The sequence below is a fragment of the Anguilla anguilla genome, chromosome 1 (assembly GCF_013347855.1).
Source record: "Anguilla anguilla isolate fAngAng1 chromosome 1, fAngAng1.pri, whole genome shotgun sequence".
Classification (NCBI taxonomy): domain Eukaryota; kingdom Metazoa; phylum Chordata; class Actinopteri; order Anguilliformes; family Anguillidae; genus Anguilla; species Anguilla anguilla.
The window spans coordinates 1,895,642-1,908,141 of NC_049201.1; the positions used below are offsets into that span (position 1 = coordinate 1,895,642).

Below are 12,500 nucleotides of genomic sequence, written 5' to 3' on the forward strand. Positions count from 1 at the left end.
GTGTCAGGTGGTAAAAACACCAAGACCACAACCACAGAGTCAAAGAAGCGAGGAAAAAACACCCACCTGTCGCGTGGAATCACCTTTCCTTTACAGCCACATTCGGTGCCTTTTCTGGCAGCCACATTGTTCGCGCCCACCACGCGCGCCCACGCGCCGTTTCTGCGCGAGTCCGAGCCACGAGCGCGAGAACCGAGTTGCCAGGTTTGCGCTAATAACGCACCCAAATAAAATAATCCCCGCTTTGAATATAGTCGGTCCAATTTTTTTCCAGTTTTTTCATGCCCCCAATTTTTTTTCAAACAATACCTCAACTAATATATAACGTCGGACGTACACGTACTCTTCTCTCGTACAAATTCCATACTTGAGAAACATGTTATTTAGCCAAAACAAAAACGAAAACGCAATCTGGCAACCAGATTTCAGACACTCTTTGGCGCGAGCTGGTGGATGAATTCCCCAGCACGCGCACACCCAAGACAAGATTCGCAACTGCCTGCAAACTGGGGAAACACTGCCCCCTTCCCTTTTCTTGTAATTGATTTTTTATTTTTATTTTTTATTTTCAAAGGCGGCCGATAAAGGTAACACCATTCACCTTTAAGCTGACTATTTTCCTCCACTATGGGCCTTCAGGCACGTAGATTTAAGGTTAAGCCAAGGAACCATACTAATCGTTTTATGTGCCTTTATGAATATGAGAACTGATGCAGGATGTCCACCTGAACACGTGTTTTGCTGAAAATATAGTTTTAATCAGATGCAGCAGTGAATGCAAGTTCAAGTTCCTATTTTAAATGAGAGATAAAAATAAATTGTGGTAATTTTTGGTGTACAGTAGGCCTGTACTCCTTACGTGGGATAATTACAAGCCATCCCGCTGGTGAATGACTGATGTGAATGAAATCACAGTGGATGTCCCAAATGCCTAAGATTTAAATAAAAGAAGACAATGACTATGCTAAAATGTAATACTGTCATACGTTTATTAACTAGGAAGGAAATGTTGGATATTTTCACAAGACAAAACATTCTTGGTCACAGTTCTGTTTGTAATACATGCTTCACAGAATTATAAAACAAATGTAAAACTATCACAAATTCCACCCCGATCAGGTTGTAACACAAGGGGGGGGGAGGTTTTGGGGTGTGGTTACCAACAGAGTCTAAAAAGATCAATTCCCCAAAAGTGGGAGTTTTCACAAAGAAACCTTTGGTTTACAGCAGTAAATGTAGCTACATTCGTCGGTCACTTATATACAATCTTTTTTTCTTTTTTTTTTGGATTTATTATATTAGCGATTTCACACCAAGAAAAGTCACAACCACAGAATGAAATGTCTCATTAAAGAACAGAATGGATACAAAAAACAAATAAAAAAAGAGTACCGATGAAAACAAAGTGTAGACACAGGTAGCCTACGCGAAGGCTGACGCGTAAGAACCCGCCGCTCCGTCCTTGTGCTTCCCGTGAACGCCCTGAGGTCAGCACAGAGTGAAAACTTTGGGTTGCGTAGTGATTTTTTTTTTTCCCTTTAAAGCTGAGGATTCGACCTGCTCCGGCTCTCGCTCTCAAAATCTGAAAAAAAAGTTGTGCTCGCGACACCCGCGCGCCACCACAAGACAGGAAACCCACAGCGGAGAAGACACCAACCATGGGCAATCTGGTTTGCATATTAGTCTTCCGCTATCTATTTCAGGGAGGGAGACTAGATTAGCAACCTATCAGTCGCAAGAAAAAACCCTGTCGAGGAATCGAAGGAAACACTGCGCAGGAGGCTGGAGAATGTTTTGTTAAAAAGCTGTTCCACTTTATAAAGTTAAAGTTTGCCCGGGAAGGGTACAAGGTGATACCAAAATTTTTAAAAAGTCTCTTAGTCTAAAACTGCACTTATACCCTCTGATTTTCCAACCAAGTTTCACTAGATTACAAAGAAGGGAAAAAATGAAAGAGCGGAAAATATGTGATTATTCTATTACTGTGGCAGAATTTTGCAGCTGCGTTTTGAATTTCAGCACAATTCTCCAGGTGCCTGCAGGTTTCAGCAACGACCGAAAACGTACTCAGCTGTCACCACTTCCTGTTGTGCACAATGACATTGCTGACTCAAGATGATCTTTTTCATTTCAGGTCAGCACAGCTTCATTACTCAAAAAGAAGTACCTCTTCTGTCAATCAAATCACATGGAGGAATTTAAGGTGTTCCTGGTACAATATTTACTCACATGTGTAGTTTGGACAAGGAGGGGCTTGAGGGTTTTAAATGAACTATTCAAAAACAATTAAAACAACTCCAATATCACCCAAATGAGTAGCATAGAAAATTTCTCCCGGTAACAAAATTAAAAAGTTTGCTGCCATCATGAAATCGCTGGTTACTTATCTGACAAAAGACAAGCAGGGTTCTGTTCATGCCAGTAAAAACCTGGATCATGTGATATTTCACAAGTGTTTCTGTATGTTACAACTGAGCATGCTGGGAGTATACTGGCAAAAAGGGTACAACTGTGCTAGGCTACATCCAGGTCAAGAGGTAAACAACGTGGGGTGCTAGCTGTTCTTCACATGTGCATCTTTCTCTTTTCTACACAAACAAACTGCATCTATTACCCACAACGCACCTCTTTAGAAATATAAAATGTTAGCTGAAACAAGAAAAAAAAAAAAACTACAATCCTAGGGAAAAAAAAGCAGACAGTGCATTAAAATCCACCAGATGAGACTGGAGAGGACTCGGTGTCACTTGCCTGTTGCTTAAATTAAGAAACAAACCAGAAGCAAAAACATCCTGAGGTAGACTTGTATAGATTGTGTACAAGCATTTCATCTTGTATTTCCGTGATAAAAAGGATAAAAACCCACCACCCCAACACAATGACAGGGAACAGTAACGACAGGGCAGGGGGGAGACCAGTGTGTCTGGCTGTTAAAAAAGCAAGTCGACCTGACCTGACAGCAAGACTGCTTCAAATGCAAAATGAAAGCATCACTCAACGGGCAGCAGCGTAGCATGAAGAACGTCAGCCAGACTCACACAAAGCGCGAGCAGGCGGCCATTTTGACTGCACTTAAAGATGCGACCAGCACAAATGAGTAAGTTATCACTGGTTCCCCCTTCCTTTGTTCCTTAATAAGAAAACTACTCTGTTCTAACCCCCTAACTAACTACAAAGATTACAGAGAAGAAGAAGAAGAAGAAAAAAAATCATCATATAATTATATCACAGTAGTATATGTACATTAATATCCAGGAGAACGGTGCAACATTCACCAGGACAAGTCTCAGGCCCACTCAACTCTGCCCCCCTCCCTGCATGAAACACACCTTCTTGGAAACAGAAAGAGTCTTATAAGGAGTCCATTATTTTTCTCATGAATACTGGCATCTGGGGAAAAATGTAGAAAAATATATAGAAGATCCGCCCCTCTCTGCTCTGTTCAATGAGAGATGCACAGGTTACTGGTGAAATGACCCATACAAGTACATATAGCAACCAAAAAAAAGTTATTAATCTTGCTGTCAGTGTGACTTCACTAATGAAGAACAAGGACTTGTAACGCAGACATTATTGAGAAAGGGGAGCTTATGGACTTTATGGACTTTATTTCTCAAGACAACACTGTTTCTGCGGGGGTGAAAGCACGTCCCCACCAAGCCAAACGCCATGTCCCCACATGACACTGTGCTTCGCTAACAGGGCGCTAACATTACACAGTGCTACGCTAACAGAGTGCTAACATTACACTGTGCTTCGCTAACAGAGCGCTAACATTACACTGTGCTATGCTAACAGAGCGCTAACATTACACTGTGCTTCGCTAACAGAGTGCTAACATTACACTGTGCTTCGCTAACAGAGCGCTAACATTACACTGTGCTATGCTAACAGAGTGCTAACATTACACTGTGCTACGCTAACAGAGCGCTAACATTGCAGAGCTTCCTCCTGAGACTGGCAGAGCCCTGCTGACAGTTGCACCTTCTCTTTAAAAAAATATTGTGAAAAATTAGGGCATGATTCTGATGGTTCCCCCCCCCCATATCTCTGAGTAAACAAAATGATTATTCTTCCCTCCTTTTGAGAGATTACAGCCAGAGCTGTGAGCAGGGTGGGAGAGAGGGGACTGGGGCATCACGTCCCTATCACCGTTTATAAAGTCCAGGGTCCACCTGTACACCACTTTACCAAAAAGGCCGAGTCTCATCTCCTTTTACCAGAGTAAAATTTAAATAACCGTGGCATTTAACAAATTCATTTCATACGGCCTAACTCAGTTTACAATGCAGACAGTGTATTATGCACTAGGCTTTGCGTCATTAATGCCAGTATGAAATGATCACGGCTTCTGTTGATATGGCCAATCTAGGCTTCAAATGATAGCCACTGTACCGTTGGTGCAACATCTCCATGCAGTTCTGATTCAGACCAGCAGGGGGAGCTACATACACACTGGGCCTATAATGGTACGTCCACAGTCCTGGTTTCAATCATAGGTCGTTAATGGCCATAGCCTCCACCCTCCTCCCCTGCTAACTTAAACCCCGCCCTCCCCTCCACAAACCCCACCCCAATCCCATCGGACAATCTGAAATATTCCCTGAGTTTATCAGATTCACGATTCCTGAGAAACAAACCCCCCCCAGCTGCAGTCAATAAGGATCTTCTAGTAGATCGATCTCTCAAATTTACAAAGATATGGAACAAATAGCCATTCATTTAAAGGATAAAAATAATCATAATAATAACAGTACTAATACAAATAAAACAAAACAAAATGCATCTTACACGCGATTAGTGCAGAGTAACATTGCATTGGTTTTCGCATAGATATAGGGAAGGTTTTTTTTAATTTTTTTTTTTAACAAGACTCCCAATCTAAGGGAAGCCATTGTAGATTGCAGGAAAATTAAACCACACACATCACATTTAGGCTAAACAAATCAAATCAAATCAAAAACGGCAACAGGATAAAATCAAGGCAGCCCTGGAAATGAGATATAGGGGTAGCCAATCAGGAGGCAGACTGAGGCGATGTAGCGAATCGAAACACGGAGAAGCTGTGATGAGTATCTGCTACAAATAAATACTAAGGATGATTTAAAAGGCTTTATAACAATTATACATATATATTAAATGGGTGGAAAGTCTGTCAGCTTCTCCTGTAAAACGGGAGAAATGGCTGATTTAGTTGCTAGGCTACGTACACCTCCCTTAGGGGAGGTCTCTCTATGTCACTGAGAGAACAAGAGAAAGAGACGATGGCCAGGTTCAACAAACATTTCAAGTCCTTAACTTTGAAAAACAATTAAAAGTGAGAATGATTCCTTTATGTCACAGAGTTCTGCGAGTCCAGCAATCGCTAAAACCTTCTTGCCACAATCAAATTTCTGAAAAAAAGTGTGAAGCTTCGGTATGATTGTAAGTCAAAGTTGTGGACAAATGTTGATTGAATACAGGCCCATGTCTTACTAAGTCACTAAAAAATGCACACCGCTGCGTGTCCAGCTCCCAGCCTCCTCCTGAACCACACCTGATTCTGCTGAAAGGGTCTACAGCTCAAACACGCATCCCCCGGGATCTGCGTTCAGACGAAAAACTAAAATATTTCAGCCGATCTGGAATTTAGAAGAATTAAAAAGGGAAGCTGTGATATTTAAAACGATTTTCTCAAGCTTTTTTGTTAACCCAATAAAGCCTCATGTGACGTTAAATGGCAATTTGGCCAGGGTGCGGTAAAATGGAAAATTTAGCAGAGAGGCTCATGGGAGCTGAGGTCCAGAGCTTGTGATATGACGTACGATTATCAAACCCAGGACTTCAGCTCCCATGTGCCTTTGTGCCTTCTGACCATACACCTGGAGAGTGTTTAAAGTCTGAATTTAAAAAATGTATGGATTAATATATTTATACTGTACATGCACGTAGACACGTGTGTGTGTGTGTGTGTGTCTACATGCACGTGTGTGCAAGAGAGAGAACGAGAGACTGTGTGGGTGTATATCTTTGCACGCTTGCGTGCGAGTGTGTGTGACTGTGTGTGTTTGTCTGCAACCGTTTGTACCTGTCCATATTGTTCTTAAGTGGGTTAAGGCATTTCTTTTTGAGCTGAATTGGACCTTTTTGAGCTGAATCTGACTTGCAGAGCTGCTGGGCTCTCTGGTGCAGACCTGGTGTGGTAGAGGAGGAGCAGTGGGAGTGTAGAGCACGGCGGTGGGCGTACACACACAATCCCCTGCAGCATGGCCCTGGCTGCAGCCAGCTCGGGTTCGAACATTCATTTGGCCCCGTACAATCTAAACAACAACCCACTGCAATGACTGGCAGCTGCCAAAAAAACCATGCAGTGGATTTTAGGCTAATCCCTGCAATCCCTTAACCATCCAACACCCCCCCCCCCCCCCCCCACCAACTCGATTCCCTCCCCAACGTGCCCCGCCCTTTTCTGCATCCTCCCCGCCCCCTTTACCCCCACAAAAAAATTTGCCAAATCACATTCATCAACAGAGAAGCAGAAGCAGGATCTCTCCCGTCTCTCTCTGTCCTGGTCATTAAACTGAGAGTGCAACAGTCAGGAACTGGGAAGCTCGTCATAAACGCTGTAATTACCCCCGTCCACCCCGAAAACCGACGCCAAAACAGCGAGGCCAATCCCTCTGCAGCAGACTTACGGACAAAAAAGATTTAAAAAGCAACAGCTAACAGTTTTCCCCCCGTTACATGAAACCCAAAGTCATCCTCCCCCCCCTCCCGCCCAACATAAAAGAAACACTTGTAATGATGGCAAAGCTAAATAGTAGTATTGTAATTAAAAAATTATAAAAAAAGACAAAGATGCTCTTTGATTGTTTCGGTACGAATCTAAGACACTTATCCGCAAAAGACATGGAAAGTCATCGATATGTATCACAACATTAAGGTGGAAGAGGTTGATTATTACTATATATATATATCGCGATACAGAAACTTGAATCCATCGTTCCATTATCTTCTAAAAACTTCCTGAGTGCAGCAGAGCTATATTCCTGACTGTTTCACCATCAAAAAGTAAAATAATATTCTTTTTTTTTCTCTTGCTGATCATTATAAACCTGAGGTAATCCCAAAAAAGCAGCTATAAGGATTGGTAGGAACTTGTGGTTGTCTCCAGTAAAACCGTTTGATTGGTCTTCATCTTCCTTCCTGGCTCCGCCCCCCCCGCCCCCCTTAACCCCACCCACAAATTGGCTTCTCCTTCAATCAGAGCTCTCTGGAGGCAAGGGGGCGTGGCTCTGCTCTTCCTCATCCCCCTTCAAGGAGGCGGGCTTTCCCTGAGAGCTGGGCGATGATTGCTGTGCTTTGATTGGACAGTTGGCCACCATGTGTGCGATGCTCTGGCAGTAATGGCACTTTTTGGGCTGGGGGGGCAGCTTGCACTCCTTGGCGTGGTGGTCCAGTCCTCCGCAGTTGTAGCACCTACAAGGGAAGACATCACAAAAAAAGAGGAACACACTTACTCATCCAGAAGTATTACACATGTTGTGATTCCCACGTCACATTGAGAAGCTTGTAACCTAAGTGGTTGCAAGTTTAATTCCCTGGTGGGGCACTGCCACTGAAGCAGGGACTAAACCAGAATTGCTTTACCTAATATCCAACTGTATAAATTGATTTCATAAAAAAGAAACTTGTGTAAGTCACTCACTGTATGAGAGTAAGTCACAGTAAGTCATGTGCTCCAGAACCAGGATACTGTAAAAATATGTTGCACTTTCCAAGTGGAGGTGGGGGGGGGGGGGGGGTGAATGTTATACCCCTGTGTTTTTTGGGGGGTTTTTAGCACTTAAATATTTGACAAAACCAGATCCTCTGATGTTATTAAAACTTAGGTTTGTTAAAAGCAGTTCTTGTTCGGCCTAAATGTTGTGCCCATGTTGGCTGACATTTTGAGATTCAAAGAGAGGATCTTTTATTACTGCTGGTAAAGTCAGTTAAATTGTTAATCTCGCAGTACAAACAAAACCAGCTACAGGGAGCTGCTGGTCCTGGCAAAACTGCAGTGTACTCTGTATGCCACAAGAGGGCAGTGTGCCTCCATCGATTTAATGCCACAAGCTCTGTAAGACGGTACGCTGTTAGCTGACTAAGGAGAAAAGCCTTTGTCTCAACAGGTTGGCGTAACATATAAATTAGCTATAAGTGAAATGCATGGTTTTAAATGCCGTGATGCACACAGGACTAAATGAAGAGGCACAGGGGTGACCTGTCCTGTGCTGTGCTAGGGGCGACATAGCTCAGGAGGTAAGACCGATTGTCCGGCAGTCGGAGGGTTGCCGGTTCAAACCCCGCCCTGGGCATGTTGAAGTGTCCTTGAGCAAGACACCTAACCCCTAACTGCTCTGGCGAATGAGAGGCATCAATTGTAAAGCGCTTTGGATAAAAGCACTATATAAATGCAGTCCATTTACCATTTGCAGCCCCATGTCACAGGGAGCTCTTGACCGCGTTCTCTAAAGCGGCGCATTTTAGGCGCAGTCCGCGCTGATAAACCTGCCCTGGACACCAGCTGCACCCCCTCGAGTACCGCGGGATCCGCTCATAAAAACGCAGCCCGTCCGCATTTCAGAGCGTATCCTGCAAACAACAATACCGTTCGCTGGAGGAACATCTGCTGTCCGCTGCTATTGATTATTCAGATGATTAATTGCAGTGCTTTTTCGAACACAGAAAAACAAACTCAATTTAAAGGCAAACTCGTGCTCCCCGCTCTTCGGTTTAAAACCTGGGGCGACGCCTCCATGGTCCTTGTTGTTTAGGGTCAGAGGAGGACTGTGTGCGTACATGTGAAGGGGACTGCAGGAGTACAACCCCCTCAACATGCCTACCACACCTTCAGCATACCTGTGACTGAAACAGGGAACGAGTTCAAAAACGTTGTCAGGATGTTGCCAAAACGTTATTGTGGCAACCTTGCAACGTGAGGGAAATGGAGTGAGACAATCCTGTCCTACACTTTCAGACCTGTGACTTCAGGTGATGTATGTACGCACAAATGATTTATATTTCCTGTGGGTATTTTAAATGTGCTGCAGGTAGTTGGTAAGCCTCAGTTTCCTCTATTTAATGCTGTTGATTTCTTAAGCCAGGGTATGTTGTGATGTGTGCTGTGACAGATGCTCTGTAAAATGATCTGTAATATAAATGCAGTTGGATCTGATGCCTTGATATCCTACTCTAGCAGTAAATCCCAAACTTGTGTTTCTGAAGGAATACTGTGTCAGTCACACCATTACCCCAAAGATGGGATTTCTGTCCAGGAGGGAGAGAGGAGAGGAGGGGAAAGAGGGGGAGAAGGATGCAGTGTGGGGGAGAGGATGAGAGAAGGAAGAGAAGGATTAAGGGAGGATGGAGGCAGAGAAGGAGAGGACAAGAGAGAGACAGAGGAGAGGATGAAAAGAAGAAAGGGAAGGACGCAGAATGGGAGAGGATGGACGTTAGACGTCAGGTCAGTTAGCAACCCCACCCCCACCCCCAAACACACACACACACACACACACACACACACACACTGCTGAATTGACCAAAAATGCAGATGAGGAAACAGCTCGGGGCCTGGGGGGGGGGGGGGGGGGGTATTGATCTGGGTGCATGTGGAAAGGAACCAGCTCTTTGTCTCAATACTGCAGCGTAACCTCTGAACTATGACCCCCCCCTCCCAACCACCCCCTCCGATCCTCTCCGCACCCTGCCCCCGCCTCCCACTTCCCCACTCATACACACACCCACACACAAAGCACACGCGCGCGCACACACAGCACACTCTGCCGTTTCCATGGCAGCAGTGACCTCTGACCTTTCTCAGGCACCTACATCTGTTATTAATTAAATGGACAGGATCTTTTTTTTTCCTTCCACAGGATGCACAGCACCCATGATGGCGAGGCTATGATATGAAGGTGGGGGTGGAATGAGGGAAAGAAAGATGGAGAGAAAGAGGAAGGAGAGAAAGAGCAGATCAAGCCACCAGAGCAAGAGGAGGTGGTGAGAACAGGGCCTTCTAGTCTGTATTGTGACATCATTGTCAGAGAGATGTAAACAAGCTATACAGAGCTCCCTACAGACTAGTGTATATTTATGACATCGTAAGATGTAAAAAGGCAATATAGAGCTAGGCTTGCAAGCATTATAACATCATGCCAGGGATGTAAACAACCAACACACTGCTCCCTCTAGAGTCCAGATTAATCTGTATTATGACATCATAAGAGAAATGTAAACAACAAACACACTGCTTCCTCTAGATTAGTCTCTATTATGACATCATGAGAGAAATGTTTTTAAAAAAGCAACACATTGCTCCCTCTGGGCAAGTATGCCTTATGACATCATAAGAGAGATGTAACCTGGCGGCAAACAGAATGTCCTTCCCAGCAGCTTAGTCTATCAGAAAACACCTACTCCTCCCTCGCTGTGTTTACCAGCCATTACAGGGAGCTGGAGGCCACTCAATACACCTCTACAGTGACGAAACTGCTGAGGGGAGAAAATCCAATGCAGGCCCGCTCACAAGAATGCCAGGCAGAGGAATCAATCACTTTCAATGATCAGAATCCTTGGGACAAAATCAAACACAGAGTCGTGAAATACACACCCCTTTAGAATAACCAATTCGGTGTTAAAGTTCCCCCTCAGAATGAGTGCAGCCAGCTACACAAGCACAGCCTGCTAGAAATAGGGCTGGACTGGGGCTTCACTGTCAGAGTATGGGGGGGGGGGGGGGGCATGGGACTAGGAAAAACAAAAAGAGCCCCTCCTTCCTCTAACGGCAGCGTTCATGCCCTTCAGTGTGACGGGATCACAGCCTTGCTGGACAGAGGGACACACGGTGACACCTCTAACTCCGCCCCTATCGATAAGCGCATATGGGGGAGGGGGTGGGGGGGGGGGGGATGTGATATCTCCACGGTATAAACCCAGCAGCGGCCCCCACGGATTTAAACAAACTATTGATCCGGGTCACACGTCAGGCCGACCCTGCGTGACCGTAACCAGCTTGTGGGGGGGGGGGGGGGGGGGGGGGGCTCGGGACAGGGGGTTGGGGGTTGGGGGATGGGGGATGGGTTAAGGAGAGGAATGACATAACCAGGGGTTTTGCCGCATGCTGTCAAACACACACAGCTTCACTTTCGCCCCACATATCTCTGATTACCTTCGTTCACACACTTTAAGGAACGCCCGGCTTCGGGGTTAGCGGGCGTCTTATGTGTTGTGAGTGCACTGGGGGTCAGAAGTGTGAAGTCGTGCGTTTTGGGGGCGATATGGGAACCACAGGCACCTCAGGCAGAAGAATAAGTCCATATGTCCATGAGAGACAGAGAAAAGCAGACCTGCGGTCTGAGAAAGCAGTCACACTGACTGCGAGGACAGCAACCTGTGTGTGTGTGTGTAAGAGAGTGTGAGAGGGTGTGTGTGTAAGTGTATGTGTAAGTGTGTGTAAGTGTGTGTGAGTGTGTGTGTGGGTGTGTGTAAGAGTATGTGTGTGAGTGTAAGTGTGTGAGAGTGTGTGTGCATGAGAGTGTGGGAGTGTGTGTGAATGTGTGAGTCAGTGTCTGTAAGAGTAGGTGTGTGAGAGTGTGTGTGAGTGTGTGAGTCAGTGTCTGTAAGAGCAGGTGTGTGAGAGTGTGTGAGTCAGTGTCTGTAAGAGCAGGTGTGTGAGTGTGTGTGTGTGAGTGTGTGCGTGCTCACCTGTCCCCCTTGGACCTGCGCTTCTGGACGCTCTTGCCCTTGGGTCTTCTCTCGCTCCCCAGACAGGGGGCGCCGTCGGGTCCGGTCACGCGCAGCGACTCCAGGCCCTTGGCCGACTTCTTAAAGGTGAACTCCACGGCCTCGCCCTCCTTCAGGCTCCGGAAGCCCTCCATGTGCAGCTTGCTCTGCGCGAACAGGACACACACATCTTCCATCAGGATACACACACACACATCTTCAGTCTGGACACACACACACATCTTCCGTCCGGACACACGCACACGTACATCTTCAGTCAGGGAACTACTTCCTGCTCCTCAACAGGGACAATAAAGCTGGCCTCAAACAACTGTGACATCACAAAGGAGTTCCACCAATCATGGAATACATTGGTAACAAACAACAGTACAGCACTGATAGATATGATTGGTGGATATGCTGATGTGCTTGTATTTACCTCTGAAAAAAATTAAGTTGCTCCATTCTATTCTCTGAACTGCATATTATACATCCTGCCCCCCCCTCAACAATTCTGCCTGCTTACATACAACTTTCACCCACCGTACACAGAGCAAATAATAAATCAAACCAAATCAATTTTGAACCCCCAAATACCAAGACCGTGAAGTTAAAAACACACAGAGACAATTATAACAAATAATGCAAACTACAGCCAAATAAAAGCATTTTTAAAATGAACAAGAACAAACAAATGTTGAAACAAGGAAATGATTCACATTCAAGAAATTCAGTTAAATCGTGTATGATTATAT

The 12,500-nt window shown here is 45.2% G+C and overlaps 2 protein-coding genes across 6 annotated transcripts in view; both read right to left on the reverse strand.

Moving 5' to 3' along the window:
• LOC118214544 (serine/threonine-protein kinase pdik1l) overlaps nt 1-148 on the reverse strand; it is a 4,780-nt gene extending 4,632 nt beyond the window's left edge. Inside the window, exon 1 of one of the 2 annotated variants that reach the window (XM_035394715.1) lies at nt 67-148. The gene's annotated coding sequence lies outside the window, so the exon portion shown is untranslated. The other variant, XM_035394635.1, reaches the window with a different exon arrangement.
• Nucleotides 149-6,790: 6,642 nt separating this feature from the next.
• The window catches only part of si:ch1073-284b18.2 (protein lin-28 homolog A), a 30,404-nt gene continuing 24,694 nt past the window's right edge, over nt 6,791-12,500 (reverse strand). For all 4 annotated transcript variants that reach the window (XM_035387631.1, XM_035387621.1, XM_035387648.1 and 1 more), the window contains exons 3-4: nt 11,728-11,912; nt 6,791-7,458 (exon numbers count right to left, since the gene is read on the reverse strand). In XM_035387631.1, the coding sequence (XP_035243522.1) occupies nt 7,239-7,458; nt 11,728-11,912 (405 nt within the window). In that variant the 3' untranslated portion in view covers nt 6,791-7,238. The remainder of the gene's footprint in view (nt 7,459-11,727; nt 11,913-12,500) is intronic.